Source organism: Punica granatum, chromosome 8 (assembly GCF_007655135.1).
Source record: "Punica granatum isolate Tunisia-2019 chromosome 8, ASM765513v2, whole genome shotgun sequence".
Classification (NCBI taxonomy): domain Eukaryota; kingdom Viridiplantae; phylum Streptophyta; class Magnoliopsida; order Myrtales; family Lythraceae; genus Punica; species Punica granatum.
The window spans coordinates 5,683,845-5,710,052 of NC_045134.1; the positions used below are offsets into that span (position 1 = coordinate 5,683,845).

The 26,208-nt window shown below is 40.4% G+C and overlaps 5 protein-coding genes across 7 annotated transcripts; 2 read left to right on the forward strand and 3 right to left on the reverse strand.

Annotated features, from left to right (window-relative positions):
• Nucleotides 1-2,859: 2,859 nt before the first annotated feature.
• On the reverse strand, nt 2,860-5,839 carry LOC116189246 (protein FATTY ACID EXPORT 7-like). Its single transcript, XM_031518820.1, has 3 exons — nt 5,380-5,839; nt 4,700-4,834; nt 2,860-3,318 (listed from the first exon to the last, which is right to left on the reverse strand). Exons 1-3 carry the CDS (start codon nt 5,726-5,728, stop codon nt 3,179-3,181), a joined length of 624 nt encoding a protein of 207 aa, XP_031374680.1. The 5' UTR covers nt 5,729-5,839; the 3' UTR covers nt 2,860-3,178.
• A 1,649-nt stretch (nt 5,840-7,488) lies between these two features.
• On the forward strand, nt 7,489-10,428 carry LOC116187342 (E3 ubiquitin-protein ligase AIP2). Its single transcript, XM_031515999.1, has 5 exons — nt 7,489-7,769; nt 8,503-8,716; nt 8,803-9,002; nt 9,214-9,429; nt 10,124-10,428. The coding sequence occupies exons 1-5, from the start codon at nt 7,614-7,616 to the stop codon at nt 10,271-10,273; spliced, it is 936 nt and encodes a 311-aa protein (XP_031371859.1). The 5' UTR covers nt 7,489-7,613; the 3' UTR covers nt 10,274-10,428.
• Nucleotides 10,429-10,717: 289 nt separating this feature from the next.
• Nucleotides 10,718-13,648, forward strand: LOC116187341. 2 transcript variants are annotated; one of them, XM_031515996.1, is made up of 9 exons: nt 10,718-11,263; nt 11,365-11,604; nt 11,826-11,883; nt 12,074-12,136; nt 12,508-12,583; nt 12,690-12,805; nt 12,917-13,006; nt 13,083-13,214; nt 13,301-13,648. In XM_031515996.1, the coding sequence occupies exons 1-9, from the start codon at nt 10,740-10,742 to the stop codon at nt 13,433-13,435; spliced, it is 1,434 nt and encodes a 477-aa protein (XP_031371856.1). In that variant the 5' UTR covers nt 10,718-10,739; the 3' UTR covers nt 13,436-13,648. The 2 variants fall into 2 exon arrangements, with proteins under 2 accessions (XP_031371856.1, XP_031371858.1); XM_031515998.1 differs by having other exon boundaries at nt 10,723-11,263; nt 11,365-11,568.
• LOC116187340 (3-ketoacyl-CoA synthase 10) lies at nt 13,614-16,997 on the reverse strand. The gene is made up of 3 exons (XM_031515995.1): nt 16,508-16,997; nt 15,121-15,746; nt 13,614-14,376 (listed from the first exon to the last, which is right to left on the reverse strand). Exons 1-3 carry the CDS (start codon nt 16,925-16,927, stop codon nt 13,824-13,826), a joined length of 1,599 nt encoding a protein of 532 aa, XP_031371855.1. The 5' UTR covers nt 16,928-16,997; the 3' UTR covers nt 13,614-13,823.
• A 4,452-nt stretch (nt 16,998-21,449) lies between these two features.
• LOC116189196 lies at nt 21,450-24,811 on the reverse strand. 2 transcript variants are annotated; one of them, XM_031518755.1, is made up of 5 exons: nt 24,676-24,811; nt 24,346-24,526; nt 23,050-23,416; nt 22,473-22,964; nt 21,450-22,384 (listed from the first exon to the last, which is right to left on the reverse strand). In XM_031518755.1, the coding sequence occupies exons 3-5, from the start codon at nt 23,410-23,412 to the stop codon at nt 21,656-21,658; spliced, it is 1,584 nt and encodes a 527-aa protein (XP_031374615.1). In that variant the 5' UTR covers nt 23,413-23,416; nt 24,346-24,526; nt 24,676-24,811; the 3' UTR covers nt 21,450-21,655. The 2 variants fall into 2 exon arrangements, with proteins under 2 accessions (XP_031374615.1, XP_031374614.1); XM_031518754.1 differs by having other exon boundaries at nt 24,346-24,763.
• Nucleotides 24,812-26,208: the final 1,397 nt, after the last annotated feature.

Here is a 26,208-nt window from a genome sequence, read left to right on the forward strand (position 1 = left end):
ATTGATTATTGTGGATGACGTGAAAATGATTAGATGATGTGCCAACTTGCCATTAGCAATTCCCTTGGTGAGGCCAGCGTCACAAAGGTTGGCCCCTATTAGCTTAATTAATTAATTCCCACCAAGTTTATCAGTTGTACATATATAAAAAAAAATGATATAATACATCATAAAATAAAATGGAAAAACAGAATTATCATTGAATAAGATAATTAATTAAAATCTAAAGCGTCGGCAGCTGTTTCAAGGAGAATTTGGACGGACAGATTTGTGGGGTTGCTTTCTATTCTGAAATGATGCTAATGATAATGATGATTTTAGGTATAATAAACAAAAGTTGGCTCTGATATTTTCTAATAAAGAAAGGAAATAAGACCTAATTGGAAAGCAAAACCAAATCCCATAGTGACGTGCATGTACATTTTTCTAACAATGACAACCTTTTTTTTTTTTGGGTGAATAACAATGGAAAGTATTTTGAACAATTAATAAGATGCACAAACTGAAATCGATCTAATTTTCAGTGCCCACGATTCGATCCTATCAAAAATGATGTATGCATTAAAGAAGCTAGCTATGACATCATGAATTCATATCGCTAATAAGTTAAATAGATGTTCATACGTGCCTCTTGAGGTGCACAATGTTTTACATGTTGTATTCATGTTGAGAACTTATTTGTCCCGTATCAAAAAATATAAAGAAAGTTCATGAAATATACGGGGAATCGATTATATTATTTATCACTTTAATCTTTTAAATGGGACATAATTTCAACTATTTATAAGTTCTAAAAATTAATTGAAAGGAATTAAAAATTTAGCGAGATGTGGATATTGAGGGAAAGGATTACGAGTTATCATGGACAAAATTAATAGTTATTAAGAAAATATTTTCCGTAGCAATTAAAATTTGCTTGATCCTAAATTCTTATAGCCTATTAATAATCTCAACTTTTTTTTTTCCATGGATTGCAATTGATCTTTTCGAGAGTGCGAACACCTATATTCAAATGGATAAGTTGTAAACAGAATGTGGCTGAAGACCACTCGATCCAAGTGGGGCTGAACAATGTTAGGTGAAATGGAGAGAAAAAGGTAATTATATGTCAGCAAAAGTGTTATGTGGTAGGTCATGTGTGGTTTGGGGCAAAAGGGCAATGACCCCATTACATGTGTCATCGTCCTACTCAGATTCCACCCAAAGTGATGGGGGAAAAAAACATTATCGTATCTCAATCGTCACCTTTTTCATTTTTCTTGATTTTCTCACTTTTCATTTTCTCTTTAATTTCTTCATATTTCGCTTTGAACTGAACGAAAAAATGTTCGTAAATAAACGCTTAATCGGGCCTTGAACAGCTCCACAAGTTAACAGATCCATATGTATATATCTTCGGACTTCTTCACGTGGAAGTTACGTCTACCCGTTGAGTTCATAAGTTCATAAGTCTGATGGATGACGGAATGATCTTGTAATATCAAGTTTTAAGAACTATAATTACCGTGATGAAAACATTAGATTTTTCTATAGTGATCACTAATATTATCATTTTGGATTAGTTCCGTGATGCAAGATAATACATAATCGGTGACTTTCACATCATATCCGATTATATCACATGCTTTTTCTGGACGTCATGCCCTTCTTCCAACACAAGCATGGGCACCATGTGCGACCAACTTGAGATACACAAAAAGTTCGAATGAAAGAAAATTATATCACGATGGAGCCCGAAAAGCGAACAAAATCTTCATTTCTACTATAGCCATAACGACTTGTTTGGTATATAAAATGAGAAAAAAAAATTTGTACGAGATGAGTTCTAAACTTCTGTTTAAGTCAATACACGTATTAGTTTTGATAGAGTTTTATATATAATAAATCACAAATTATTATAAGTGAATCAGTTTATTAAGCAATATACAAATTTGGTCATTAATTGTCAGTTTGAATTACTTCCCAAATGGGGACCCATAAATGATTTAAAGAAGAATTAGAAGATTGCAACATTTTGATAATGTCCAAATATTAACGCCCATAGAAAAAAAGAGAGGAGGAATTCCCTTACCCATACAATACACCAATATATTCAAATGAATAAAAACAATAGAAATTAGAACAAACCGACCTCAAGAACTACAAACGAATACGACATGCAAACTGATAAAAACCGTCACATAACTACGTGTCAATGAATTTGCTGAAACGAGTCGAATTATCAATAATGAATCCAAGCCCAACATCCGCATCGAAAAGTTTGCTTACGACCGAAGGAATATGCTGCTGGATTTCTCTTTTCGGCCAACACCGACCGTGCATATAAATATTGATGACCTTTGCATTTGCTTTTTTTTTTTTGGATATAGTTTTTTTTCTGAGAAAAATTTATATAGCATTTGCATGTTGTATTGCTCAAGTACTAAAGTAAAGGTGAAGATGAAAGATGTGTTGGACGGTCAGCCCCTTTTTATCTTTAAAACCTTATCTGCTATGTCCACAAACATGACATGACATCAACAAAATTCTCCAGAAAAAAAATAAAATGAGAAAATGACATTCTTCGGCTCAACCTTGTAGCATTCACACATGATGTGCTTCTCTTGTTCTTTCCCATTTTCACCTTTTTCACATATCTATCTTAATCTTACGGAGCGAAAGTTCCACCGAGGGTTTTCCATACTGCCCATGTGAGTCCAGAGGTATCGACCCCTGACGATGCAGGTTGGACCTTATATCAGTGAATATCGCAAACACGGCTACAGGAGATGAACTAATTGATGGGATGGAACACCGGCACGAACTAGAACAAAGACCCGATATTTTCTTGTGCGACCGCAATAGGAGAAGGAACGAATATTTTCCAAAAGAGTTGTAGTTTGATAAGGCAGCGGCTCGGCTATAGTTTCAAAAAAGCCAGGCCACAAACAGGGCCTTGTACAAAAGATTTGACGAAATGAGCTAATTTGACAGGTCCTCATGTGCTTCATATTTCGCATCAAGAAAACACTGTTCCATTCAGGCTACAACCATAAGGTCCATAAGACACACTCTGGCATCTACATAAAGAGGTACAGATCGAACTCGAAGACAAGTTCAGTTACACCCACGCAATTTCTTTTATGGCATCCTGATCGATTGCTTGGAGCTTGCCTCAGTACGTAGCTCGAAGCTTGTCTTAGTGCATGCTGCGGAGAATCCCGTGGAGATAGCCACCAGTCATAACGAGCGAGACAAGAGACACAACTCCAGCAGGAAATACCTTCCCTGACTTCTTAAACCGGGAGCCCATCACCACTAGAAGAGCAGCTGATATTCCTGCAAATTCAGAAATCACATCAGGTACTGCCGCCATTTATCCGTCTAGGAAGTAATGAAAGGTCACATAGAAAATCTTCGATTCTTTACGACGGATGAGAAACTTTGTTAATTTAAGAAATTCAAATGCTTCCGAGATCAGGCCACAGCAGATACTAAGGGAATTTTGGAGGGCAAAAATTCTTTTTTCTAAATAAAGGACAAATAAATAGTCTATTATATTAGATTCCAATCGTCAAGTAGCAAGCTTCACTGCTTGCTGCCAGAGCAGCGACGATCACCGAAAGAAATCATTCATATGGGCGCAAAAGCTTCCTCCTTTATGAGAGTTGTCAGTTAAACTAGCTCATCTACTCACCATGCCTTCGTGGCCACTGCTGTTCTGGCAAGGCAATTTCTGAAGTTATCACAAACAGTAATCTGTTTGACTATACCTTTTAGAGGGAGAGGAAAGGATGGAGAGGATAGGGATGGGCATGGAAGAAAACTGCTCGCTCTTCTTAGAATGATGTTAGTAAAGGCGAAGAGGGGAGAGGTAATGCATCTATATGTCCCTACTCCTCACCTTCCACTACGACACATAAGGGCAAAGTGGGGTATTAATGAAATGCAGTCAATTCTTTTGTCCAACTCTATCCATTTCCATTTCCCTTTTACGTCCCTCGTGGCCCAAAAGAATTCTCCCAAACTCATCCAACTGAATGATAGCACTACACCTTCGAGTCCTCTGAGAATCCCTCCATCCGCACAAAGTATGAAGTTCTGACTTAAGCACATAACAAAGTTCAAAAGTTTATGCAGTGTTTCAATCCTTGTCCTGTGTAGCTGAGGTTTAGAGCAACAAGTTACTTATGATGAGAGGAATAATCTCAGCAATTTTGTAAAGGAAAATGCTTCTTCCTCCGATTCACATGATGAGCTGGTATGCCTACTCCTTCACATTAATTAATTGCCCGTGATTGTGCCAATAATTACAAAATTGCCACTTGTGTCTATTCACAGCTTTTTTCGTAGGTTTGACTTTGGCACACATAGCATTACTCTTTTGTAAAATATCTCATATTCGGTGGTTGGAGTGGAAATTTAATTTTCCAAGGCTGCTTATTTCATTTTCCTGAAATAAATGTACTCATATTTACTGATCCTAGGGGCAATTCAATCATTAAGAATTATCATTTAAACCTCTGAAATGAGATTTCCACTTCTCAAAGAAACAAAATCAGTAAATCATCACTATGTACCAAAATCATACTGCCCACAAAGTTAACTCAACCAAATTGAAGCACATAACCGAGAAATTTCCTCAATTTAAAGAGAATGCATGATATGTGTAAACAGAAACATGAGGGAATTCTATTAGATCAAAGCTTCAGTTTCTTACCAAGTCCAATTGAAGATGCGAAGACCGGTCTTGAGGGAAGCTGAGAGTAGACATAATACAATAGTGCAGCTGATACTCCACCAGCAGCGAGCGACTTCTGACTTCCACTCTTCAGGTATCCCATGACACCACCCACTACACACACACACACACACACACACACACACACACACACACACACATATATATATATAAGTTAACCTTGAGCTGATTGTATAACAAGGAAATGAACCATAAAAACTGAATGGCCTGATATCAACACTGATCTAGACAGACAAATATCGATTTTAGCGAATCTCATAGAAGTTCAATCATGAAAAATTCTCTCCACTTGAATGAGTCCATCATAAAAATATATGAAAGTATATCTCAATATGATGAGTTTCCCTGTTCAGATCATTTCGGGAGTCCAAAAATTGTTTCCCTGGGAAGGAAAACATATGAGATGAAACTCCATGGCCATTTCACGTTTATATCAATTTACAATGTTGTCATCTCCAAAGGATTGAACTTTGAGCTCAAGCGCCTAAATTTTAGCCAATTAAACCAAACCAATCATACTTACTCCGGAAACTCGAAACTAACTCCGCATTGACTACACGAAATACCGAGATCATGTGCTACTTCGACAGCGAGATTCTCCAGCATTAATGATACTAAACGCAAAAGAAAGACTTTACCTGCGACAAGAGCAGCATAGCCCAGAGTCAACTTTTGTGACATTGACATCCCGGTCTTCTTCTCCTCCTCCTCCTCTTCCCCCTCACCCCCGTTCTCACCATACCGACCTCCACCGCCGCCGCCACCTACAGGGCCTCCGCCACTCCCGCCGCCGGAGGAAAACGCAATAACATGCCCCGGATTCGAGCCCTGTCTCGTAAGGGAAATCCTCAATCGGATGAGCCCGGAGCTCGAGAACTGATGGGAAGATGGAGCCAGAAGAGAGTTGGTGGCGAATAATGAGCTCGGCTTCTGCTGGAGGAGAAGAAGAGACGACTGAGATGCACCGAAGACGACCGATTCCGCCATTTTCGTGACCGCTCCGGAGCTTCGAGAGCCGACTAGATGTTCCCCTTTGGTCTTCGAGTTTTATTCCGATCAGAAACTAACTTTGCGAAAAGGTCCCAATAGTGTACTGCTTTTGGCAATAAGAGACGGTTTAATATCGAACCGAATTGAATCCAACAAAAAGACCGAACCTCTCGAATCGGTTCTAATTCAATGCGATTTATAAACAAATAAAAGTGATTCTATTAATGACTTTTTATATTCAATTCGGTCAATCGTGAATCATCGAACCAAATTGCTTTGATTAAAACTAAGTGCAACCCGTATGTTACATGAGAAATTTGATGCGAATATAAAGTCAAATTATATATTTTAAAATTATAAGAGTATTAATGAAATTAAAAATGCAAAAATAATATATTAATTTACTTTATAATTAGAATCGACATATTAATTTAAAAAGAAATACTTTTTTTTAAATATATAGATATAGATAATAAAAGATGATTGCATTTAATATATACAAATTAAATAAATGTTTTGCTTAATTAAATATATATCAATTTCAAGATATAAATTATGTTCCATCTGATAGCACATATAAAGACAATTATATAATTAAAGACAATACTCCATTTGCTTTCGCAATTGTATTTTAAAATTTCAATTCTAACTTTAACTCTACTCACTACACAAAAAAAAAAACTCTTCAAAATAAAAAAGATGGGGCCTATACATAAATCCACATACACCTCAATTATACTCAATTTATTTTTTAATACTAAATTCTCTCGATTATTCATTATTTTTTTTACACTTTTTCTCATAATTCAACAAAACAATCATTACAACTCAATTAAAATCAAAACTTAACTTAACTGAACTCTAAAATCAAACACACCAACACATTGAGAGAAATGAGCAAGTTAGATTGAGGGGAGAAGGCAGGGATTTTCTAGGGAAGCAAAGATGGTTGACAAATTTAATTTTATTCTATTTTGACTTGTGAATGATATAGTTATTTATAGGGTTTTTAGTACGTATATTATTGGATTACGTATAAAAATTATATCTTGAGATACTCTTTACATTATTGAGTAAATTTTTTCATTTCTTAAAAGAGAACTTTAATTATTATTCAATATGTACGAAAACTGATGATTAATTAATATGACAAAGTTCAATTAATTGAATTGTAAATACACGCAATGTAGAGTTAATGGTTCACTAACCGAGCTTAGATAAAGTGTCCACGTTGTGCTTTTAGTTTTTTATATTATAATTGATAATTGATTGATTGATTATTTTCCTAAATATTAAAATAACTAAAAAATTCACTAAAGTAATTAATATAATCTTTTGAAGAAGCAAAGTAAAAAAAAAACAAAAAACCAAAATTTACTAAAATCAGCGTTAGTTGTTGTTCAACTCATAGTAATTGCGTCTAATTGAGCCGAACCTATTTACTTTAATCTTAGGTTTTTTTTTTGATCTTGTTAATAGAAAATCCGATTATATTTGATTTTTTTTTCCAGATAAAGTGATTATGTCTCGCATTAATACCCCGCAATGAATCGATCAATTTGCAGTTCGGTTTAATTTGGCACGGTTTTTGAACCAATTCGAACCATGCCCACCAATTTCTTGTCAAGCAAGTGGGCAATTTTGAATTAAAATTATAACAGATGGGTAATCGTAAGATATTTCATAATATGGGGTGGAAATTGAAATTAAGATAAATAGACGACCAGGTATTGATGATCCTTCCATACGACCTTCCCCATCGTTCTCTCTCTGTCTCTGTCTCTGTCTCTCTCTGGGTTACCTCTCGCGCAAGAAAAACCCATATAAGATTGAAGCCATCGTTGCTTCCGTCTCAGAGAGATTCATCAGGGAAGGAGGGAAAATGGGGTCTTCATCTTCCGAGGAATGCGTGAGCGGGCAATTGGAGGAATTGCAGAAGCAGCTTGGGAAGAAGCAGAAGTTCGAGGAGGCTGTTTCGTCCCTCAGAGCCCTCCTCCAGCAATCCTACCCCTCTGCTTCTCCTCCGCTTCGGCAGAAGGTCTGTACTCTTTCTCCTTTCGTGCTCGGATCGAATCTCCTTCATGCTTGAGTTTTGCTGCTTGAGCGTCTTCATGGGAATGTGTTATGTGGCCATTACCATGAGGAAGATTATGGTTTTCTGTGGTTCTCGATTGGGCATGATTTTCATGTTGAAACCCTCAAATTTGCAGCTCCGTTGCTGCCGTTTGCCGAAACATTCACTTTTGTTCAATGTTCCAATGGGCATGAGGCTGTCCCGATTGATTCATGGAAAACTAGACATGACAAAGGAATCATTTTTAGGAACCAGAATGTCTCCCGTTTCGTCCATGTGCTGAATGTGTAGTCAATTTGTCCTTAACCATTAACCAAGTTGTTAATGGTAACCGCAACAACATCAAGTTTTTATGTACCCTGTTACCACATCAGCACATTTCAGACTATCTGATGCTCGTGCCGAATCACGACCATATAAGCCAATATGTAATGTTCGATGGGTTAGTATGATAAGGCCAGCTCCTAGTGGTTACAAAACATTGGTGGGCTTAAGGGATATTTCACCCTTTGTTGTGTGCGTTGAATTCGAGCGGAATTGAATTTCAGTAAGTTGGATGAATATGCTTGTGTTTGCTTATGTTGCTTATATAATTATGGCATATTCATCTATGTATTTAGCTTGTACTTGGAAGCATGATATGGGTAAAACTTCTTCTATAATATTTGACTAAAATACCAAACTTCAATGGTGCTAGATTTATGCCGTTGTATGCCGAGTTGCGACTGTTTTGAGGACAAGATATACAGCACCAGGGTTCTGGCATACTGGGATAGGGCTCTTCGAGCAGGCTGAGACCCTGGTCTCTAAACCATCTGAGAAGGAACACTTGAGAAGCTGCATTTCTCAAGCACGAGAGCACTTGCATTTAGCCGAGAATCCAGCACCTGCACAGAACAATGCCAACAGAGGTCCGGCAACTGATGCACCTTTTCAGCTGTTCAATAATGGATGTCTATTATACTCTTTCTTACTTGTAGTTTCTGTGTCGATCTAGGCTACTTATTTGAGGGCCATCTCACTGTGGATCCTGAGCCTCCACGGCCCCAGTGGCTTGTACAGTCAGACCTCATGAACGCAGTCGCCACTCTAGCAGCAGCTGAATCCTCTCACCCAACGGAAGAAAGGAACTTATCGGAAAATACTGCAAATCTACTGGAGGAGCTCATTCAGAATTTTGAGGACTCGATCCCTGAGGTATATTAGTGCCCCATTTCCTTATTCCATTGCCTTATTTGAATTTTGAACAGATAGTTTGAGAAAATGTAGTTTGTGTCTCATTGAGGATTGATTAGCATTATTGCTCTATTATTAATGATTTCTATCCAATGTGCTGGTTAAAATGAGAAGTGCCGGATTTACTTTTGTGTTTCTTGTCGAAGATATAACAGTGAACTTCTGCTTTTAGATCCTTGAGGATGTGGCTGGAGCTCCAAGGGCTCCACCTGCCAGTAAAAAAGTTGTTGCGAAGTTGCCCGTAATTACTCTTACAGAAGAAATCCTGGCCAAAATGGGAAAGGGTGCAGAATGTGCGATTTGTCGGGAGGACTTGCAAGTCAATGATAAGATGCAGGAGTTGCCTTGCAAGCACACATTTCACCCACCCTGTCTAAAGCCTTGGCTGGTAAATTATACTTCCTTCTGATCTGTATCTCATTACATGCTTTATATACTTTTACGAATTTTGGCCATTAGTAGCAGGGTATACATAGATTTGGCACGGGAGGTTTCTTGAGAAGAGTGATATTTGCCTGCAACACTTCTTCATTACATCAAGTGAATATAAATCTTTTCTGGTTAATCTACATATCCTTCAAAGAGAGATGCAACCATAATTTTTCCTTTTCTAATTTCATTTTGTGGAAGAACCATTCGCAGCCAGTAGAAGAAGATTCCTTTATTCAATTTGTTTATCCTACTACCCTAAAATCCAACTAATTGATAATCTGGGAATGATTTTTCCATTCTAATTATTGCCATCTTTCACATAACGAGAAGGGCTATTATTTGCCCATCCAATAAGAAGTGTTGTTCTATTGGTCATACCCTGTGATCGAGACAATTGTCTGAATCCTTTGGAACCAAACTTCTAAGTTTTATGATTTCCATTTTTAAATTCTCGCTGCAGATAAGTATAGGTATTTGTCATATTCTGCAGTCAATTCCATACAGTAGCCACTTGAAGTCATGTTTTATAGATCATGAAGTGTACTGGGGCCACAAATTCGACGTTTCGATACTAGTTAGCATACACGGCTTATATTTTGCTGTATGTATTACTCCATTGGGTGAAAGCTTGAAGTTTATATATATCACAGGATGAGCACAACTCCTGTCCGATTTGCCGACACGAGCTGCAGACCGATGATCATGCCTATGAGAGCTGGAAGGAGCAGGAAAGGGAGGCCAAAGAGGAGAGAAAAGGTGCTGCCAATGCTGTTCGTGGGGGCGAATATATGTATGTTTAGGAACCAGTAGATCGGATATGTATACATCATGTAGTTTACTCTGAATGCTCGTAAAAGTTCCTTAATATCAAGTTTCCATCAAAACTCATTCCTTGTTACTCTTCAAATTCAATTGAACGCTCAAACTTGGAGCATCAGCTCGAGTGCTTTCATATTGGAATCTCTTGCACGTTTTGCTCCTGGATCCGATCCGATCGTTCCTTCCGAGCTTTGCTCCCCTATAATACCTATACTTGTCTACAATTCCACCTAGTCAATGTCGTCGTCTAGAACTCGAGAAACCAATTGTATATCAGTTGAGACTGCGTGACATGAGGCTTTACGGGTGTTTGGGAAAGGGTTGAGGATTGCGGTCAATTTTAAATCTATCCTGTGAGTAGCCCGATAACTGAAAACCAACCCAAGCCCACGGGCTTAAAGGACAGACCATCCACCCCATCAGCTCGGTGTCTTTGTCTGTGTCTGTATGCCTGTCGACTCGTGGCAAAGCCAGACACAAGTGAACGAGCCGCAAGAACCGTGGCGAAACAATCGACACAGATTTCCATTCTGTTCATTTCAGAGAATTTCCCTTCACCATTCACCTTCAAAGAGGGTCGCTGCTGATCACTGCATTCCGATGGAGCTCAGCTCTTCAAGCTCTGTCTGGGGCACTCGAATCGGCCACGTACCAGCTTCACCGAAGATTTTCGGCCCCCTTCAGTCCCAACTTTCGTTCCCGGCGTTAACTGCAAGACCCAGAAGGCGTTCTGCCCGCAAGAGGTCTTTTTGGTGCATGATCTCTAATGGGTATGCGGGGAGTGGGAGCTTCGGCATTGGTAACAATGGCAGAAGCTTCGTCACCGCTGCCGCCAATGGCATCAGAGCTAAGATTTACAGGAGGTTGGGTTCTTGCCTTGTGATACCGCCCCCCGGTGGGAGGAAGCCGCGCGCCATCATCAAGTTCTTGGGCGGAGCTTTCATTGGAGCTGTCCCTGAAGTCACCTACAGGTTTCTCCACCTTCCCTCTACTGTGGGCATTGTTTTTGTTCTGTGTATAGTTGTCGGAATCATCACGGTTTTGTTGTTGCCGTTGTCGTTGTTGTGTGCAGCTACTTGAAAGAGCTCTTAGCAAAGGAAGGGTTTTTGATAATTTCAGTGCCTTACAATGTGACATTCGATCATGCCGAAGCTGCTAACGAAATCTACGCCAAGTTCAACTCTTGCTTTGATAATTTCTTGTCTTCTGGGTTGCCCGAGGATGGCCTGTCAGCTGCTGATCTTGCCGGTCTTCCGCTTTTCTCCGTTGGTCACAGGCAATTTTTTTTGGTGGCTTCACTATCTATTTCTCAGTTAATTAACTTGCTTTTGCTTGAATACACATGGAGCAACTTTAGATTAATTAGTCGTTTAAGGTTTCAGGTGGGTTTGCTTCAGAAACTCATTAACTGTCTGGATTCGAGCATCCCGATCCTTCATTTGCTTTCTAGTCAATTCACATTAGACTTCTCAATCAAATGAACGTCATCCACCTCACAAATATATTCTCTGGAATGAATGTGTTATTTTGCAGCAATGGTGCACTTCTCCAAGTGCTAGCAGGAAGTTATTTCTCCGAGAGGATACCAAAGGTCCATCATGCTCCGAGTTTTCATTGTGATTAATGATGCTTTGTCTTAGTTTTGAAACGTTCATTGGATTCTTGATGAAGTCCATCAGTTTCTAGTTTGGGATTGGTATGCTGATTATTGAATTTAGTTTAGTTTAAAATAAACGAAGCAATTCGTGGAGTGTGACAAAGAATGTTGTCTCTTGTGGAAGGCTAATGCCATAATCTCGTACAACAACCGGCCAGCAACAGAGGCAGTTCCTTACTTCGAGCAGGTAATTGTCCCCCCCCCCCCCCCCCCCCCTCTCTTTCCTTTGGAAACACTCCTAGGCTTTTTTAGTTCTATGACTATCTAGGTTTCTTGTCACTATAAACACCCGAATCAGTATTAAGGCTTAGTTTGGTAAGGCTGAAATTGTTAATGGATGGTAGAAAAGAACATCTGAGTGGAAATACTGCTTTGCATAAGCTGCTTGAAGATACTATAGAGACTGCCAGAGCTATTGGTAGCTTGAAATACTGTTATAGAAGTGTTATAAAGACTGAAACGTGCAAAAGACTTCCCCTAAAGAGAGAGCCTTTCATGAATCTACCCTTTTCAAGCTTAGTCGATCTAAAACTAGAAATTTGTGATGATATTGTGCAGTTGGGCCCTCTTGTTAGTCAGATGATGCCGCTTATGGAGGCTTCCCCCGTTTATTCCTTGGCTCAAAATGTCTCCGGTACGGCATCCAAATAGAAGCTCATTCATTTATTAGTGCCCCTGAAGATGCCGCAATTCCTCTCTCTGAATTTTTTGTATGCTTGTATCTTGCTCTGAGTATACAGGAGATGCTATGAGAGTGCTATTTGATACTGCTGGTTCGATTATTAAGGAGTACGATCAGGAAGCCCTAGTTTCCCTGACCAAGTTTGTTGATCAGTTGCCCTCTGTATTTAATCAGGTACTTTGTGAGTCTTTGAGAGAGCATTGCGAGTTCCAGATTCAATTTTGCTGCTTGACTTTGTAAATATTTGCATTTTCTTAGCACATGAGAATTTGATATCGGATTCAGGTTACTGAAGGAATATCAGAGTTTAGACCGACACCTTCCGAGAATCGTGATTTTTGCAAGAACTCATACAATGTTAAGCACACGCTATTGGTACGTCATGGTGTATTGGAGTAGAAACATATGAAATTGTTCCCGTTACAATCTTCTAGTTCTGTTCGTCGTGCAGGTGAAGTTCAATATTGATGGAATTGACGAGACCGATCTGTTAGAGGAGACACTGAGGCCTCGGGTGGAGTCCATCGGAGGGACGCTGGAAAAGGTCGAGCTAAGTGGCACCCACATCACACCATGCATTCAGGTAATATGCATGAACTTTCCGTGTCAAAATACGACAATTAATGGAAAGAAGTTTATATTCAATGTGGACATCTTCAATCAATCCAGGATCCCAGATGGCTAGTTGGTACCGTCTACACGCCAGCAGATGCCATCGCCCAGGGGCTCAAGACACTTTCTTTGCATGAGACCAGAGTCCTGTCCCGGACCATAAGCGATTGGTTCAGACAATTCGAAAAATGATACACATCTCTGTCATAGAAATTGCTCGACTCCAGCAATATGTAGACAGCACGAAAGATGATATATAGATCGATAGTGTTGGTACCTTAGATATCATACTTGTGTGAGCGAATTCCCAAGAACTTGTACATGACCCCATGATTATTGTTGAGCTGTATCACTGTCGCACGGATTGAAGTCAGTTTTAATCGGAACTTGTACGAAAGACACTTATTTTCCCGTCTCTTGAACTAGAAATCGGCAGAAATGCCATTGGCAAACTATAATCATATAAACCGAAATCCCAAAAGCATTAAACAGCAAGCTTTGCCTTTGTCCTACTTTGAGAGACAATACAATACATATATATAGGTGAATATATAGTAAGCCCGGATGCAGTAGGATCATCCTAGACAGGCACTGGGTATCTGTCGATGCAATCGAGCCACGGGTTCCTTGAGGGCTTGCAGACACGGCGGATGGCCCGCCAGACGATGCTGTTGCACTTGAACCCAGAGCCAAAAGCGATCTGCCACACGCGGTCACCACCCCGGACCTGCTCCTTTGCCTCCAAGTAGGCCAGCTCGTACCAGATGCTGCTGCTGGACGTGTTCCCGAACCTGTAAAGGGCCATCCTGGATGCCTCCAGGTTCTGGTCGCTCAGCTCCAGATTCCTCTGAAGCTCGTCTAGTACGGTCTTGCTCGCTGCGTGGATGCAGAAGTGCTCAAATGCAAGCTTGTAGTCGGGAATGTAGGGCTTCTTCGGGGCAGGGTCAGAGCCGCCGACGAAGAAGTGGCGCCAGAACAGGGTGGACAGGAAGAAGAGCTGCTCGGAGAACGGCAGGACGAGCGGACCGAGGGTGGTTATGTTGGTCTTTAAGGCTTCCCCCCCGATCTCCACGAGATCTTTGCTCACTCTCAGGCCCTTGAACCTCTGCTCATCTTCCTCTTGGTAGATGCACCTGTCAAAAGTTTTCAGCCATTGATATCTTTAAAACTTCCATTGAAGACTAGGAAAAAAAATGCCAATAAATCGAAAAATGACATTTACTATTCCTAACATGTTTGCCACTTTCTGTCTTCCATCGACAGCGTAAATACGTCAACTGTATTATGACTCGTGGATAACTTCCTAGACATATTCTTTGGAAGTACAATGGACCCATAAGACTTATTGATGAGGATTGGAACTCGAGGATTAGAGCATAAAGGCAACTGGATTTTTTACCCAAGATATGATGTCACATTAATTACTAGACGGTTGCCTCACTGTATCAGAATTTAAAGTCCAACTACTCCATCTGTTCCCATTTATTTTACTCAATTCGCCATGTTAATAATTGATCATGGAAAATTGGACATATAGTTTTCCACAAACAAGATAAAGTTCCGAACAATAAACAAATGTATTGCATATGTCCATTGTGATAATTTATATTTAACGTTAATGTTGTATTATTTAGGCTAATGCGATGCCCGAACTTGGACTAATGCCAGTTAAAGAACACCGCGTGGTATTACCAAAAAAAAATTTAAATTGATGTAGACGACAATAATTTCTCTACGTCTGAGTAGTTACGTTTATTGCATGACTGAATTTCTATTAGTCCAAAGTCGTTGTGCCCAACTCTTCCAAAAGTCAATTTCTCCAAATAATAATGAATAATTAATTTTAAAATTTATAAATCAAGAACATGAAGGCATACCTGAAGCTGCGATCATCGGCGCCCTTGTGCGTCCGGACCACGTGCTCAAGCCGATACTTGGCTCTTCGGTAGTCCCGACGCCGGTTCGAGAGCAGGACGGCGGAGCATCCCATTCGGAAGAAGCAGTTGGGAATGATCATTGACCGATCCTTGCCCTGATACCAGTTGTAACCTACCATCTCGCTACTCACCACGACCGCGTAGTTGTTAGGGTTCGCCTGCAGCATGTCCCTAGCTAGGTCGATCGCGATGATCCCTGCACTGCACCCCATGCCCCCGAGGTTGTAGCTCAAGATGTTCCCCCGCATCTTGTAGTGGTTGATGATCATGGCCGAGAGGGACGGGGTCGGGTTGAAGATGCTGCAGTTCACCACGAGGACGCCGACGTCCTTGGGTCGGACACGGGTCTTCTCGAACAGCTCATCCAGGGCACCGAACATAACAGCCGATGCCTCGGCCCTGCCCTCCTTCATGGTGGCACAGTTCTCTCCCGCCAGCACCGGCTTTGGGATGTAGGTCTCATCCCCCATCCCGGAGAACTGCAGGATCCTCTTCTGGAACTCCAAGGTCCCGTCATCATACTTACCCGATTTTCGCATTTGCTCAATAAACTGCTCCTTGCTTACCTGAGTAATTAAGTATATATTGAGCCTCATTAACATGTGCACATAAGTAATTTTGTGGTTGGGGTCCCATAATCACATCGAAGATTCATAAGTCGTGCGAGAAACAAATAAAAATTGAACGAGATGATTCGACCGAGTAATGTAAAAAAGAGTTCATGATAAGAAATTAATTAACCCAATTGCACGCGCCAAAGCAAGAACAGCAAGATAATTTATTAAACTCTTTTGTTCGATAGCTATTAAACTTATTAATTCTGTCGAATTTGATTAGAAGAATTTTCGTAATTAATTATCTTAATTTTGGGATGAAATCACATCCTTTCCATGTCAGCTGGTTGGTTTCATTTTCATCTGTCTTGCTCTATCATTGTTTCCCTAGAAAATATTAAAACAGGGACCAATATGGTCTGAAGGTACCTGTACGAATTCCCTAAAATGGTTCTTGTGTGAGCAATTAATTATTGAGTACAAATATAAGTATCCTTTAAAATAGGAATATTAATAGCCACTTTTTTTATACTTATTCAACCCGATGGTGTCAATGTTACCTCATTAATTTCAAATGTTTCACATGTTGCATAGAACATAAACGTACGTGCATCGATCCTAATATCAAATGTCATTTCACCTTAATATTTTTCGGGATATATGTCGGATATTTCGCTATTATTTACCCGAAAGCTTAGACTCATTGAGAGGTCTACCTCAATGCATGTCAATTGTGTCAGTCCACATAATAAGGAGCAATATCATGCTCTTACCTTGAGATCATCGTTGGGGCGGTAGCATGCAAAGTCGACGAGATAGATGGACCGGGGCCGGGACATGAAGTAGACAGAGAGCGTGAACACGAACACGGCGAAGAACGAGATCACGGTGGCGAGGTCATACCGCGCGTCCTCCACGAGCTTGCGCCACAGCTCGTCCCTGCTGAGGCTCCCGAGCTCGGCCCCAAACACGAGGACGAGCACGGGGACCGTGGCCAGATACACGCCGTGGTTGATCAGGTAGTGGTACCCAAGTCTCACGTACTTAAGGTTGACCCCCGAGTGCACGAAGTCGGGGAGGCGGCGGCGGACACGTACGGAGAAGGCTGGGGAGCCAGCGTCGGGGCCCGAGGGCTCGACGCCGCGGTTGACGATCTCCGTTGAGAGGAGGTGCTGCTCGTTGGAGGGGGCCATTGTGTTGTGGGGTTAGAGAGGGAGACAGAGAGTTAGGGTTTTCTTCTTTGGGGAGGAGAGGAGAAATGGGGTGTTATGATTATAAGTAGTAGAGGGAGGGAGGTAATGGTGGTTGGAGTGTAGTTAATGGAATCACCAAACAAGGGTAGTGTGTAGGTGAAGGGCCTTCCCAACGGCTTTAAATTCCCTCTCATTCAATGGGAAAGAAGAAGAAGAAGAAAAAGAAGTGTTTGGGTTGAAGACTCAATTATGATCATTCTATAAGTAACAAATCATCGTGCTACGCCGTGTTAAGATATACAGATACCTCTTGATTCATCTAAATGCCTGAACTCGAAAAAAACATGTTATTACAGCATAACTATTGACGAATCGACTGCAATGCCTTGTTCGCTAAACATATTTGGAATACTGACAGTCTAAACTATGATGATCGATCATCCGAATGACGTCTGCCTCATTTGTGGATCTGCAATACTTGTCGAGATTAGACAAGGGGAAAATTTTATCTATAAACGGAAATCACATACATGGTAACGAGGCTTGAAGGGTTTAAGCATGTCATAAGCTTCAAGATCACGCTGTGAAAGCTTTATCCCTTAATGGGTCGACTCAACTCGATTGGATTAGTCGATAGCCCAAAGAGTTTCCGGATACCAGAGTGCACACCGAAAAAAGCAACTTATTAGTTCTCTAAGTGCTTAAAGTTGTTATTAACAATACAATCTTAAAAACAACGACGATATCGGTGGACGTATAATAAGATGACCCTAAATGTAGCTATGATTCATCTCTCTCTCTCTCTTTTATTTTATTTTTTTTGGTAGGTCACGAATAATCTCTTTTTAGCTCGTGCATTTTTCACATGCAACGTGTAAGTATAAGGCGTGCACATTATGAAGTGAGAGTTTTTTGTGAGTTCGATATCATAAAATCCGTGTGGGACGGGTAATTTCTACATGGTGGCTATGAGATTTCTCAGATATGACATATGGGGGAATGAGTGTACCATCACAATTCAATTGTGGACGATGGAGCTTGAATACATCTTTCACCATAAGGGGTTAAAACTGGATAGGGAGGGAAAGTTAAATCGATATTCAGAATTTTTCTCGTTTCGGGTTTGTTTCTCCTTCCATTTTCCTCCTTCCCAAACACCAAAACACAGACACACCCTAAATACAGATGATAAGGTTTTCCCCGAACTTCAAATCTCAACGGGCTTTTCGGGAAAATGCGTCTAAGATGATTTGTTTAATTCGTTGTGTCTCATCTCTTTTATCAACCAAAGTCGTGACGAATACAAAAGCATATCTGGTTGCATGCAGATTTGTATGTTCCAAGTCGTAACGTTTCATATTGTTTCTTCACTTTCGTTAAAAAGTGGCTTTCTTTACATTCTTAAATTCTTAAACTTGGGGAAAAATTTTCTGAAAGACACAATTTCCCTATTTTAGGAAAATTTGTGAATTTCAACGACTACATTTAGTTTTATTTTTCACGTTTTCCCCATTTTTCCAAATTTTTTAAATTTGAATTTTATTCAACAAAGAGGTCAGTGGACCTAAAAGAGGATAGAGGAAGAAAAACATACGAGCACATTTAGCGAGAATCAAATCTAAAACTTCTTTATTTTGAGTCGAAAGGCAAAGTCTCTGCACCAAATTCTTCCTCGTTTCTACGTGTGGAGTAAAAATTATGAAAGGTAAGTGAATTCCTCGGAATTGAGCACATATCAAGCCTTTCTTTGTGGAAAAGTGCCACTGGCGTTTGCTGATAATTACACATATGCTAAGGAAGAAATAACAGCACTCATTGCGAAATTGACACATACAGAGATTTGCTATTAATGACAAGAGGATACGAAGCCAGTTCTTCTTTGAAAAGTTTAATCATGGCCAATTCGCTGCCCATTCACAAAAGGCAGAACTTGCGTAAATTCACGGAGGTTGGAAGATCGCTTTCCTAACCTTAGAAGCACCTCGTGCTCAATATTCGACGAACATTAATCCCAAATAATAAACTGAGAATATTTCGTAATTTTACTGAAAAGAAAATAATAAATGAACGGAAATCAAAGTCGTTCTTTTTTTTTTTCCCTCGGACTAGAATTCCATGCATGGGTGGGGAGCCGACATTGTCCATAAATGATGCACATGCAAAATAGTAAATTGACCATATAACAAAGGAGGAAGCCCCAACCTTGAAGACCTCTACAGGCTTCAACCCACCAGCAGTTTTGCTATCCGATATATGCAAATTGATCAATCAATGCATGCATATTGCATGTGATCCTTTTATTTAATTTATTATTCAGTATTTCCTTTCTTTCTTTCTTTTTAAAAAATCAATTTCCTCTTTTTAGTTTTAATGGTCCGCGTCTTTTTTGGTTCAGCTACCACCTAAATTTGACCCTCTATTTTATGGCTGGCAATTTGATCAAATCCAACAGTGGCCATCCATTTGCTGGACAGTTCTGATAATATTTATAAATCTTTCTTTGTAGCCCACAAAACAAATTAAGTAGAAGTCGTTCATACAAATTTCTAGACTAATATGTAGCCTGATAATGCTGTTCAATAACTAATTAATTTAGGAGGCTCTAGCTATTTCGTCTACGACTTAACGAATACTTAGCTGGTCCTTCATCGACACATCGACAGGGTATACCGGTGAAACTTTAGCAAATGCCAGGACCGACCAATATTTTCATTTGTGGTTCAATGTATATTTCGGTTTCCATCCCGAACTTGGTGATCAAACTCTACTGCTGTGATGATATATATGCGAAGATACCGTGCATGTAAGAGGTGTCGACGCTTCTTTCCATTGAGAGAGAACATGAAATGTGAGAAGGTCATTTTGTTCGAATCCTAATGGCGGAAGCTCCACCCCCCATTTCGTACCTCGGGTTGTACATATTAATTAACTCGATACGGCTACGAAAGATGAAATAGCTTGTGTATTTTCTAGGTGCAACTACTATGATCAGCGAGTATGTTTGGTTTTACAGTTAAGTAGAGTTGAGTTTTAATTTAATTGAGTTGTAATTATTGTGTTGTTGAATTATAAGAAAAAGTGTGAAAAAATAATGAATAGTTGAGAGAATTTAGTATTAAAAATTGAATTGAATGATTAAAAAAATTGAAAAAAATGAAAAAAATAAAAATTGTGTTGTTGACTTTTATTGTATAGTGAGTAGAGTTAAAGTTAGAGTTAAAATTTAAAAAATCAACCCTAAAACCAAACGGGTATTTATCGGCTCAGTCGATTTGCAAATACCAAATCTCCCCGATGCAAAAGCAGGAGACTCGAATTCATGGGAACATTAAATGAAAGCCAGCCCACTACCAGCAATGCGCTAGCCTCGGAGGGACAATTGATGTCACAGTTGCAATTTTCCTGTAACGCTCCAATTTAATGGTCGGACCAACCGAAAATTAAATCGAAAGCCAAAGAGGATAAGGTTTTGCTTCAATTTCTTCTTTTCCATCTCTGTCCAATTTTCGCAATTTGCCCTTTTCAGAGTAAATGTTCCCATTGAATCTCTGTATCTTAAGTTGGGAAAATGGTCCATCCCAAAATTAATTCGAAGAAGAGAGTTTCATTATTATGCTCAAATATTATGGTCTGCGCGATCGAGTTGATCAGGACCTCTATGGAGAAATCAATGTAAAGATCATTATGTGTAAACTACACTCTGCAACGACCCTCGCGATCAGTTGACTGCTCAGAGTAATTTTGTTAGTATGATCAGCGTTCATCTTGTTGACTGTGTTCATCAGCACAACATCAAGAATTCCAGGTCACGGGGTCACACATGCCAAATTGTTTCATAGTTTTTCGATGTATGCCGAGAACAATGTATCGCCGTGCCCTGTCTTGGAGGATGGCAGCGGCTGTTGTTTGGGCATATCCACATCAACCTTTAAAGCTTTCGCTGTTCGTCAGGGCATTATCCATCTCAACCTTTGATTAAAGCTTTCGCTATTCGTCACTTTCGGTTCGGGACCAGCAAATCCAGTTTTGGTCAATCCTGGCTGCATCTAAGACACAGTCCCATGCAACAGTATGTCACAGCCTTGACAGTCCAGGACTGGGACCACGTGCCCACAACGCAGCACGAGGGCACAACAGCCTCGGGTCCCCGTGCATAAAATGCGATCGAGACCAGGTTCGAACAATCACCTTCATATACAGCAGGGAGTCAAGCCTCGAACAGGTCCCCCACCTATGCGGGATATCCGTGACAAGCCAAAATTGTGAGGAAAATCATAGTATACTGTGATCCTGAAAATGATCTCTGTGTCTCCGTTGTAGCTCCACCTTATACTTCGTCTACATAGCATTAAGTGGGTCTTCGCACGGACAGCCTGTCCGACCATCTTACCATGTCTATGGGGTTTCAGGGCAATGAAGCCCAGAAACTCGAGCATGAAATGAGAGGATAAATATTGTGGGCATCGGCAGTCCCCGAAATCTCATGTCAAGCACGCAATTTATGAATAGCAGTCATACTGGATGTTTGCAAATGTTGAACATCAATCCCTTGCAACAACCATAATGTACTCTGAAGCAACTAATTATGATCTGATCTTGAACTTCCAGTTAGTGTTCTTCTACTAAGATTTACAAAAATAATGTTAAGTTTCTATCGACAAAAGACCAATCCTAGAACTTTAAACTAGAAGCAAAATATATGCAAAATAACAAAAAAGAAGATACTGTTCAGTTGTTAGCGAGGAAGATCCTAATCCATCTTAGCCGCAGTTCGGGTTTCAGGGACAGAAACAAAAACATCTGGGCAGGACGCTCCACGATCTTGTAAGAGGCGAGCAGTCTCTCATCAACCGTCAACCCTTCAACCAGTTCCATAGCATCATTGAATTCCGTAATATGCTGCCTCATTGAATCTGACCCGAGATACCTTCCCATCTCTTTCCTCAATTCCCGCACTTCATTCAATAGAGAAGAAGTCAGACTTTTCCCGGCTTCACAGACTGGGTTTTCCTCTTGTTCGGTCCTCTTTCTTTTTCTTGCTGATGAGGTACTTTCACCTTCTGTGGACACCAGTGGCCGAGTTATACAATCCCCATTCGGCAAAACATTCTGAGGATCTTCGCCTCTATTGAATTCATTTATGGGTTTGGGCCCGCACAGATTGTTTCCACATGGCACAGGATCATGAAAATCTTCCTCTTCATGAGCAGGCTCATGCCTGCTTATGGCATCAGCATCCAGGGTAACGTCCCGCAGATCTCCATCTTCATAGATCTCATTCACTGGCCCATTGCCTTTCCCATTTTCTCCACGGGCACTTCCCAAGTCCATCTCCTGAAGAATGTCTTTGACTGCCCGTGCATGTCGTCCTGTGGCACGATCCTTCGCATAGATCAAAGTCAAATCCTCAAAATGTGGGAAAGCCTTGAATCTAAAAGCAGCTGCTTCCTTATGGCTCTGTTGAAAAGCACAAAAAAGCAATTAATGAAATAGAAGAATTTGATGTAAGAAACTGCACATTTTGGTAACCTGTGAAAATACTTACAAGCAAATATGTATCCCAAACAGAAACTTCAGCCGCTGCAATCTTCCTACTACTATCCCACTTGAAGGCATTACCATGTGGCCCATAGATCATCTCATACAGTATACTCCAATCCTTCTTAAGTGTCTTAATTCGAGATTCTATGTGAGGCCTGCCTTTCAAGCCACAGTTGGGCAACTTCTTGTTAAGCATTTTTTCGAGCTCCCGCAAGTAACCCGATTTGAATCCACAATCTCCATTAGGGTTGCAAAACTTATACAATTCCACCATGCACGAAACAAGTGCCTCATCCTCCCTAGGATTCCATTTCCTCTTGTTTCCTTTGGAGCCCTGCAGATCACCTGGTGAGGACGCAACTCCTGTTGAATCTTGATCTTCATTGGCCTGATTTGCAGGTACATTTTCTATTGCAGGTTCTCTCGAGTACATCAGAGTTAACTCCTCAAAATGCGGGAAAGATCTGAATCTATAAGGAGTGGCATCTTTGTGAGTCTGTCCAATAGCACGAAAAAGCAAACAGTCATTATCAGAAGCATCAGCGTAAAAGAAATCATTTGCATGGGTCTGATATACTTGCCGCTAAATAAGCATCCCAATCCGCATTCTTTGCAATCACCATGTGCCTCTTGTAATCCCACCTAAACCCACTGGAGTGTGGCCCATAGACTATGTCAAACACGATTCCCCACTCCTTTTTCAGCGTCTTGAGCCTTGATTCAATATGCGGCCGGGCTTTTATTCCAGCATTGGGCATTTTACGCTTAAGAAGTTTCTCGAGCTCTCTCAAGTAGCCAGATTTGAATCCTGACTCACCATTGTGCGTCCCAGAGTTGAACAAATCAACCATGCATGACACCAGTGCCTCGTCCTCCAAGGGAGTCCATTTCTTCTTGGCTCCCTTGGAGGCTTCTAGATCATCATGCGTGGATGTACCCACCATGGTGCTGCAAGGGGAACAATTAACAAAACTGAACGTCTGTAGAATGCTTCATTTCAATCCCGACAAAGATAATGTCTCAATGATTTCAACAATAGGGTCAACCTCTAGGACTCCATTATTCACATTACATAACAATATTTGTAGTATTCATTTCATTATTCGGCTGCAGTTAAGTTCAACTTCAGATGCAAACCTGTTCATTGATGCGTTGTGTTTTCAATACATTCCCAAGAAAAAGAACATTCTTTGGAGTCAATTCTTCAGACAGTGCATCATTTTTTCTATTATTTCTGTTGAGCATCGCACCTACTTGGTCTAAATAGTAACTGAGTCTAAAAGAAGACACGCAAATGATGATCCAATCTACTAAAATGGTGCAACTTTAATCACCAACATTAGCTTACTCATAAACAACACTTGCTCTATCATCACCACAGAGAGAGAGAGAGAGAAACAACGCTGTGCAACCCCAGATAATGAGCATTTCGGTAACAGAAACGCTCTGGGAATGGGCATAAACTCTCTTAAGTTCACTCCAGGAGCCTTTAACACAGTATTCAGGCCTCAATGACGAAGAAGCTGCCCAGGCTTACTCAGATTTCCGGTAAATTCATACAAGAAAAAAGGTCTCGAGAAACACTTTCCGGGAACTGCTTCTCTCATTGTACTAGATAAGAAAAACACCTCATTTCTTTGATTCCCAAAAGTAAGCTTCCCGAATGACAAAATTCTCAATCCTTTTTCTATACACAACAGACTCTGCTACCTCAATCAACAGGAAAATGAAACAACTTCTCATTAAGCTCACCATCCCTCCCAGTTGCTACTACAAAGGCGTATACTTGGAACCACAAAGCACAACACTGACGAACCAGAGCAACTGAGACGAACAAGATAAGGCAAATCAAAGGAAATGGCCTGTTGCTCGATTACCTCACTTAACTACTACAAGTGGCCTCCCTGCAACTGTTCGATGAAAATCCCCAATGAGGAAATTGAAATCAACCCATCGAAGCGCAGGAGACACTGGAAAATTCTTCCACTCAGCTGAAAATCAATCAGCCCAATTTCGCTTCCTCCATCAAACAGCCGGCCAAGGCGCACGCTTCAGGCCCTGCTCACGTAATTCAGCGGGAAAATGAAATTCTTGGCGCTTAAAACGGTGAGCCAAAAAAAAAAAACTAATTTTGTGGTCGGAGGAGAAGCTGCAATCCAATTGCCGACGATGAACGGAAAGGGAGCTGACGACGGGGTTCCGATCACCTTATCATCGTCTGCGTCGCCCGAAAACTATGGAGCGATTGATTTCGGGGGCTTTTCTTTTCCTGTCCGTACTCCCACGGACGGGAACGCTACCTCCCTTTCTCTTTTTCCTAATGTTCCCCTCAGTATTCTTTTTATCTCAATCTGCTCCCTGTATTTTTAATATATTATATGTTAGTACTTATAGTTTCGTGCCCCTCGAGTTTCGACTTGCTGGTTGACTTATAGAATAAAAGTCAACTTGTAGTATTACATTTTCCATCATTATAATATTTAAATGCCGAAAAGCGCAACATGGATGCTCTATTTAATCTCAATTTTAAAACTCTTAACTCTACAACGAGTTTCATTATATTTCCTTTCAATGAATTTTGTCACATTTTAATAATTGTATTTTTTCATAATTTAGTGTCAATTTCACTATGACCTCAAATGGATAGAAAAATGCTAGACATGACCTCATCAAGGCGAGGTGATGTTGATGCCCAAACCATCCTCATAGATCACGATTGTTGGCAATGCCGACCCAAGGGCAAGGCCACTATGGCCTTCACTTAGAGCATGTCCACTACAAGTGCCATGCTCGGTGCCTTGGCACACGTGGCACTTGCATTGGCCCTCACATCGGTATGTTCCTCGCTGGAGGAGGCACCAGGTGGAAGCACGGTACTTCTACAAGCACTGAGCCTTCCCGATGCCCAACCAATCAAGGCAAGTCATGCGGCCTCATCGGTTTCATGCGAGTTGTCGCTTATTGACTTTTTTTAAGGGCAAAAGATCCTTTTTTTTTTAATAAACAAAAGAGTTGTTCAATGGCTCTTTTGCCCCAAACTGGGCAAAAGAGCCACTAGCTTCTTTTTTGTTTTTTAAGGACAACTCATTGACTTATTTTGGACAAGCCGCACGGCCTTCCCCGGCTCATGCAACTTGTCGCTTATTAACATTTTTTTTAAGGGGCAAAAGAGCCTTTTCCTTTTTTAATAAGTACAAAAGAGTCACTACTTCTTCTCTTATTTTAAAGGCAATCAATCGACTTGTTTTTTTTTAAGTACAAAAACCCTCTGTGGTTAGGGATTTGGACATATTGGACCACATGATTTTTTAAGAGACAATTAAAATCCTGTGATTTATTACGTGGGACATAAAAAACCTCACTACTACTTTTCTGCATTTTGGTCCTTAATCTTTAACATTTTTTTTACTTTATGGTTCTAAACATTTTTCTTTGTCATTTTTATCGTCAACTTTCAAAAATTTCTCAGTTTAGTCATAGCAAAGGGAGGGAGGGACTGCGACTGCAAATTGGCGACCCCGACCCCAGTCCCGTGGTCACCTGCAGCCATGGTAAAAAATGTTTAAATGACTTTAGACCTCCAATTCTCTTGAATCATTCCTCGATTGTTGGCTGAGATGCATCATCGGAGTTAGCAAGAAAGTCAACAAAGATGGTTATTTTTAACCAAAAAACGAGATTATTGAAAATAAACCTCCATTGATGGTGCCATGGGATATGGTTAATTGTCACATGACTCG

Excerpts from the sequence above, each read along its gene's own strand:
- LOC116189246 (XM_031518820.1), bottom strand. The coding sequence starts at position 5,728 with ATGGCGGAATCGGTCGTCTTCGGTGCATCTCAGTCGTCTCTTCTTCTC. Across the intron at positions 4,835-5,379 it reads CTATGCTGCTCTTGTCGCAG|TGGGTGGTGTCATGGGATAC; the intron begins GTAAAGTCTTTC and ends GTGTGTGTGTAG. Across the intron at positions 3,319-4,699 it reads CGCATCTTCAATTGGACTTG|GAATATCAGCTGCTCTTCTA; the intron begins GTAAGAAACTGA and ends CTGAATTTGCAG.
- LOC116187342 (XM_031515999.1), top strand. The coding sequence starts at position 7,614 with ATGGGGTCTTCATCTTCCGAGGAATGCGTGAGCGGGCAATTGGAGGAA. Across the intron at positions 8,717-8,802 it reads ACAGAACAATGCCAACAGAG|GCTACTTATTTGAGGGCCAT; the intron begins GTCCGGCAACTG and ends GTGTCGATCTAG. Across the intron at positions 9,430-10,123 it reads CCTGTCTAAAGCCTTGGCTG|GATGAGCACAACTCCTGTCC; the intron begins GTAAATTATACT and ends TATATATCACAG.
- LOC116187341 (XM_031515996.1), top strand. The coding sequence starts at position 10,740 with ATGCCTGTCGACTCGTGGCAAAGCCAGACACAAGTGAACGAGCCGCAA. Across the intron at positions 12,806-12,916 it reads TGCCCTCTGTATTTAATCAG|GTTACTGAAGGAATATCAGA; the intron begins GTACTTTGTGAG and ends TATCGGATTCAG. Across the intron at positions 13,007-13,082 it reads ATGTTAAGCACACGCTATTG|GTGAAGTTCAATATTGATGG; the intron begins GTACGTCATGGT and ends TTCGTCGTGCAG.
- LOC116187340 (XM_031515995.1), bottom strand. The coding sequence starts at position 16,927 with ATGGCCCCCTCCAACGAGCAGCACCTCCTCTCAACGGAGATCGTCAAC. Across the intron at positions 15,747-16,507 it reads GCCCCAACGATGATCTCAAG|GTAAGCAAGGAGCAGTTTAT; the intron begins GTAAGAGCATGA and ends TTAATTACTCAG. Across the intron at positions 14,377-15,120 it reads GCCGATGATCGCAGCTTCAG|GTGCATCTACCAAGAGGAAG; the intron begins GTATGCCTTCAT and ends AACTTTTGACAG.
- LOC116189196 (XM_031518755.1), bottom strand. The coding sequence starts at position 23,412 with ATGGTGGGTACATCCACGCATGATGATCTAGAAGCCTCCAAGGGAGCC. Across the intron at positions 22,965-23,049 it reads ATTGGGATGCTTATTTAGCG|ACTCACAAAGATGCCACTCC; the intron begins GCAAGTATATCA and ends GCTATTGGACAG. Across the intron at positions 22,385-22,472 it reads TTTGGGATACATATTTGCTT|AGCCATAAGGAAGCAGCTGC; the intron begins GTAAGTATTTTC and ends GCTTTTCAACAG.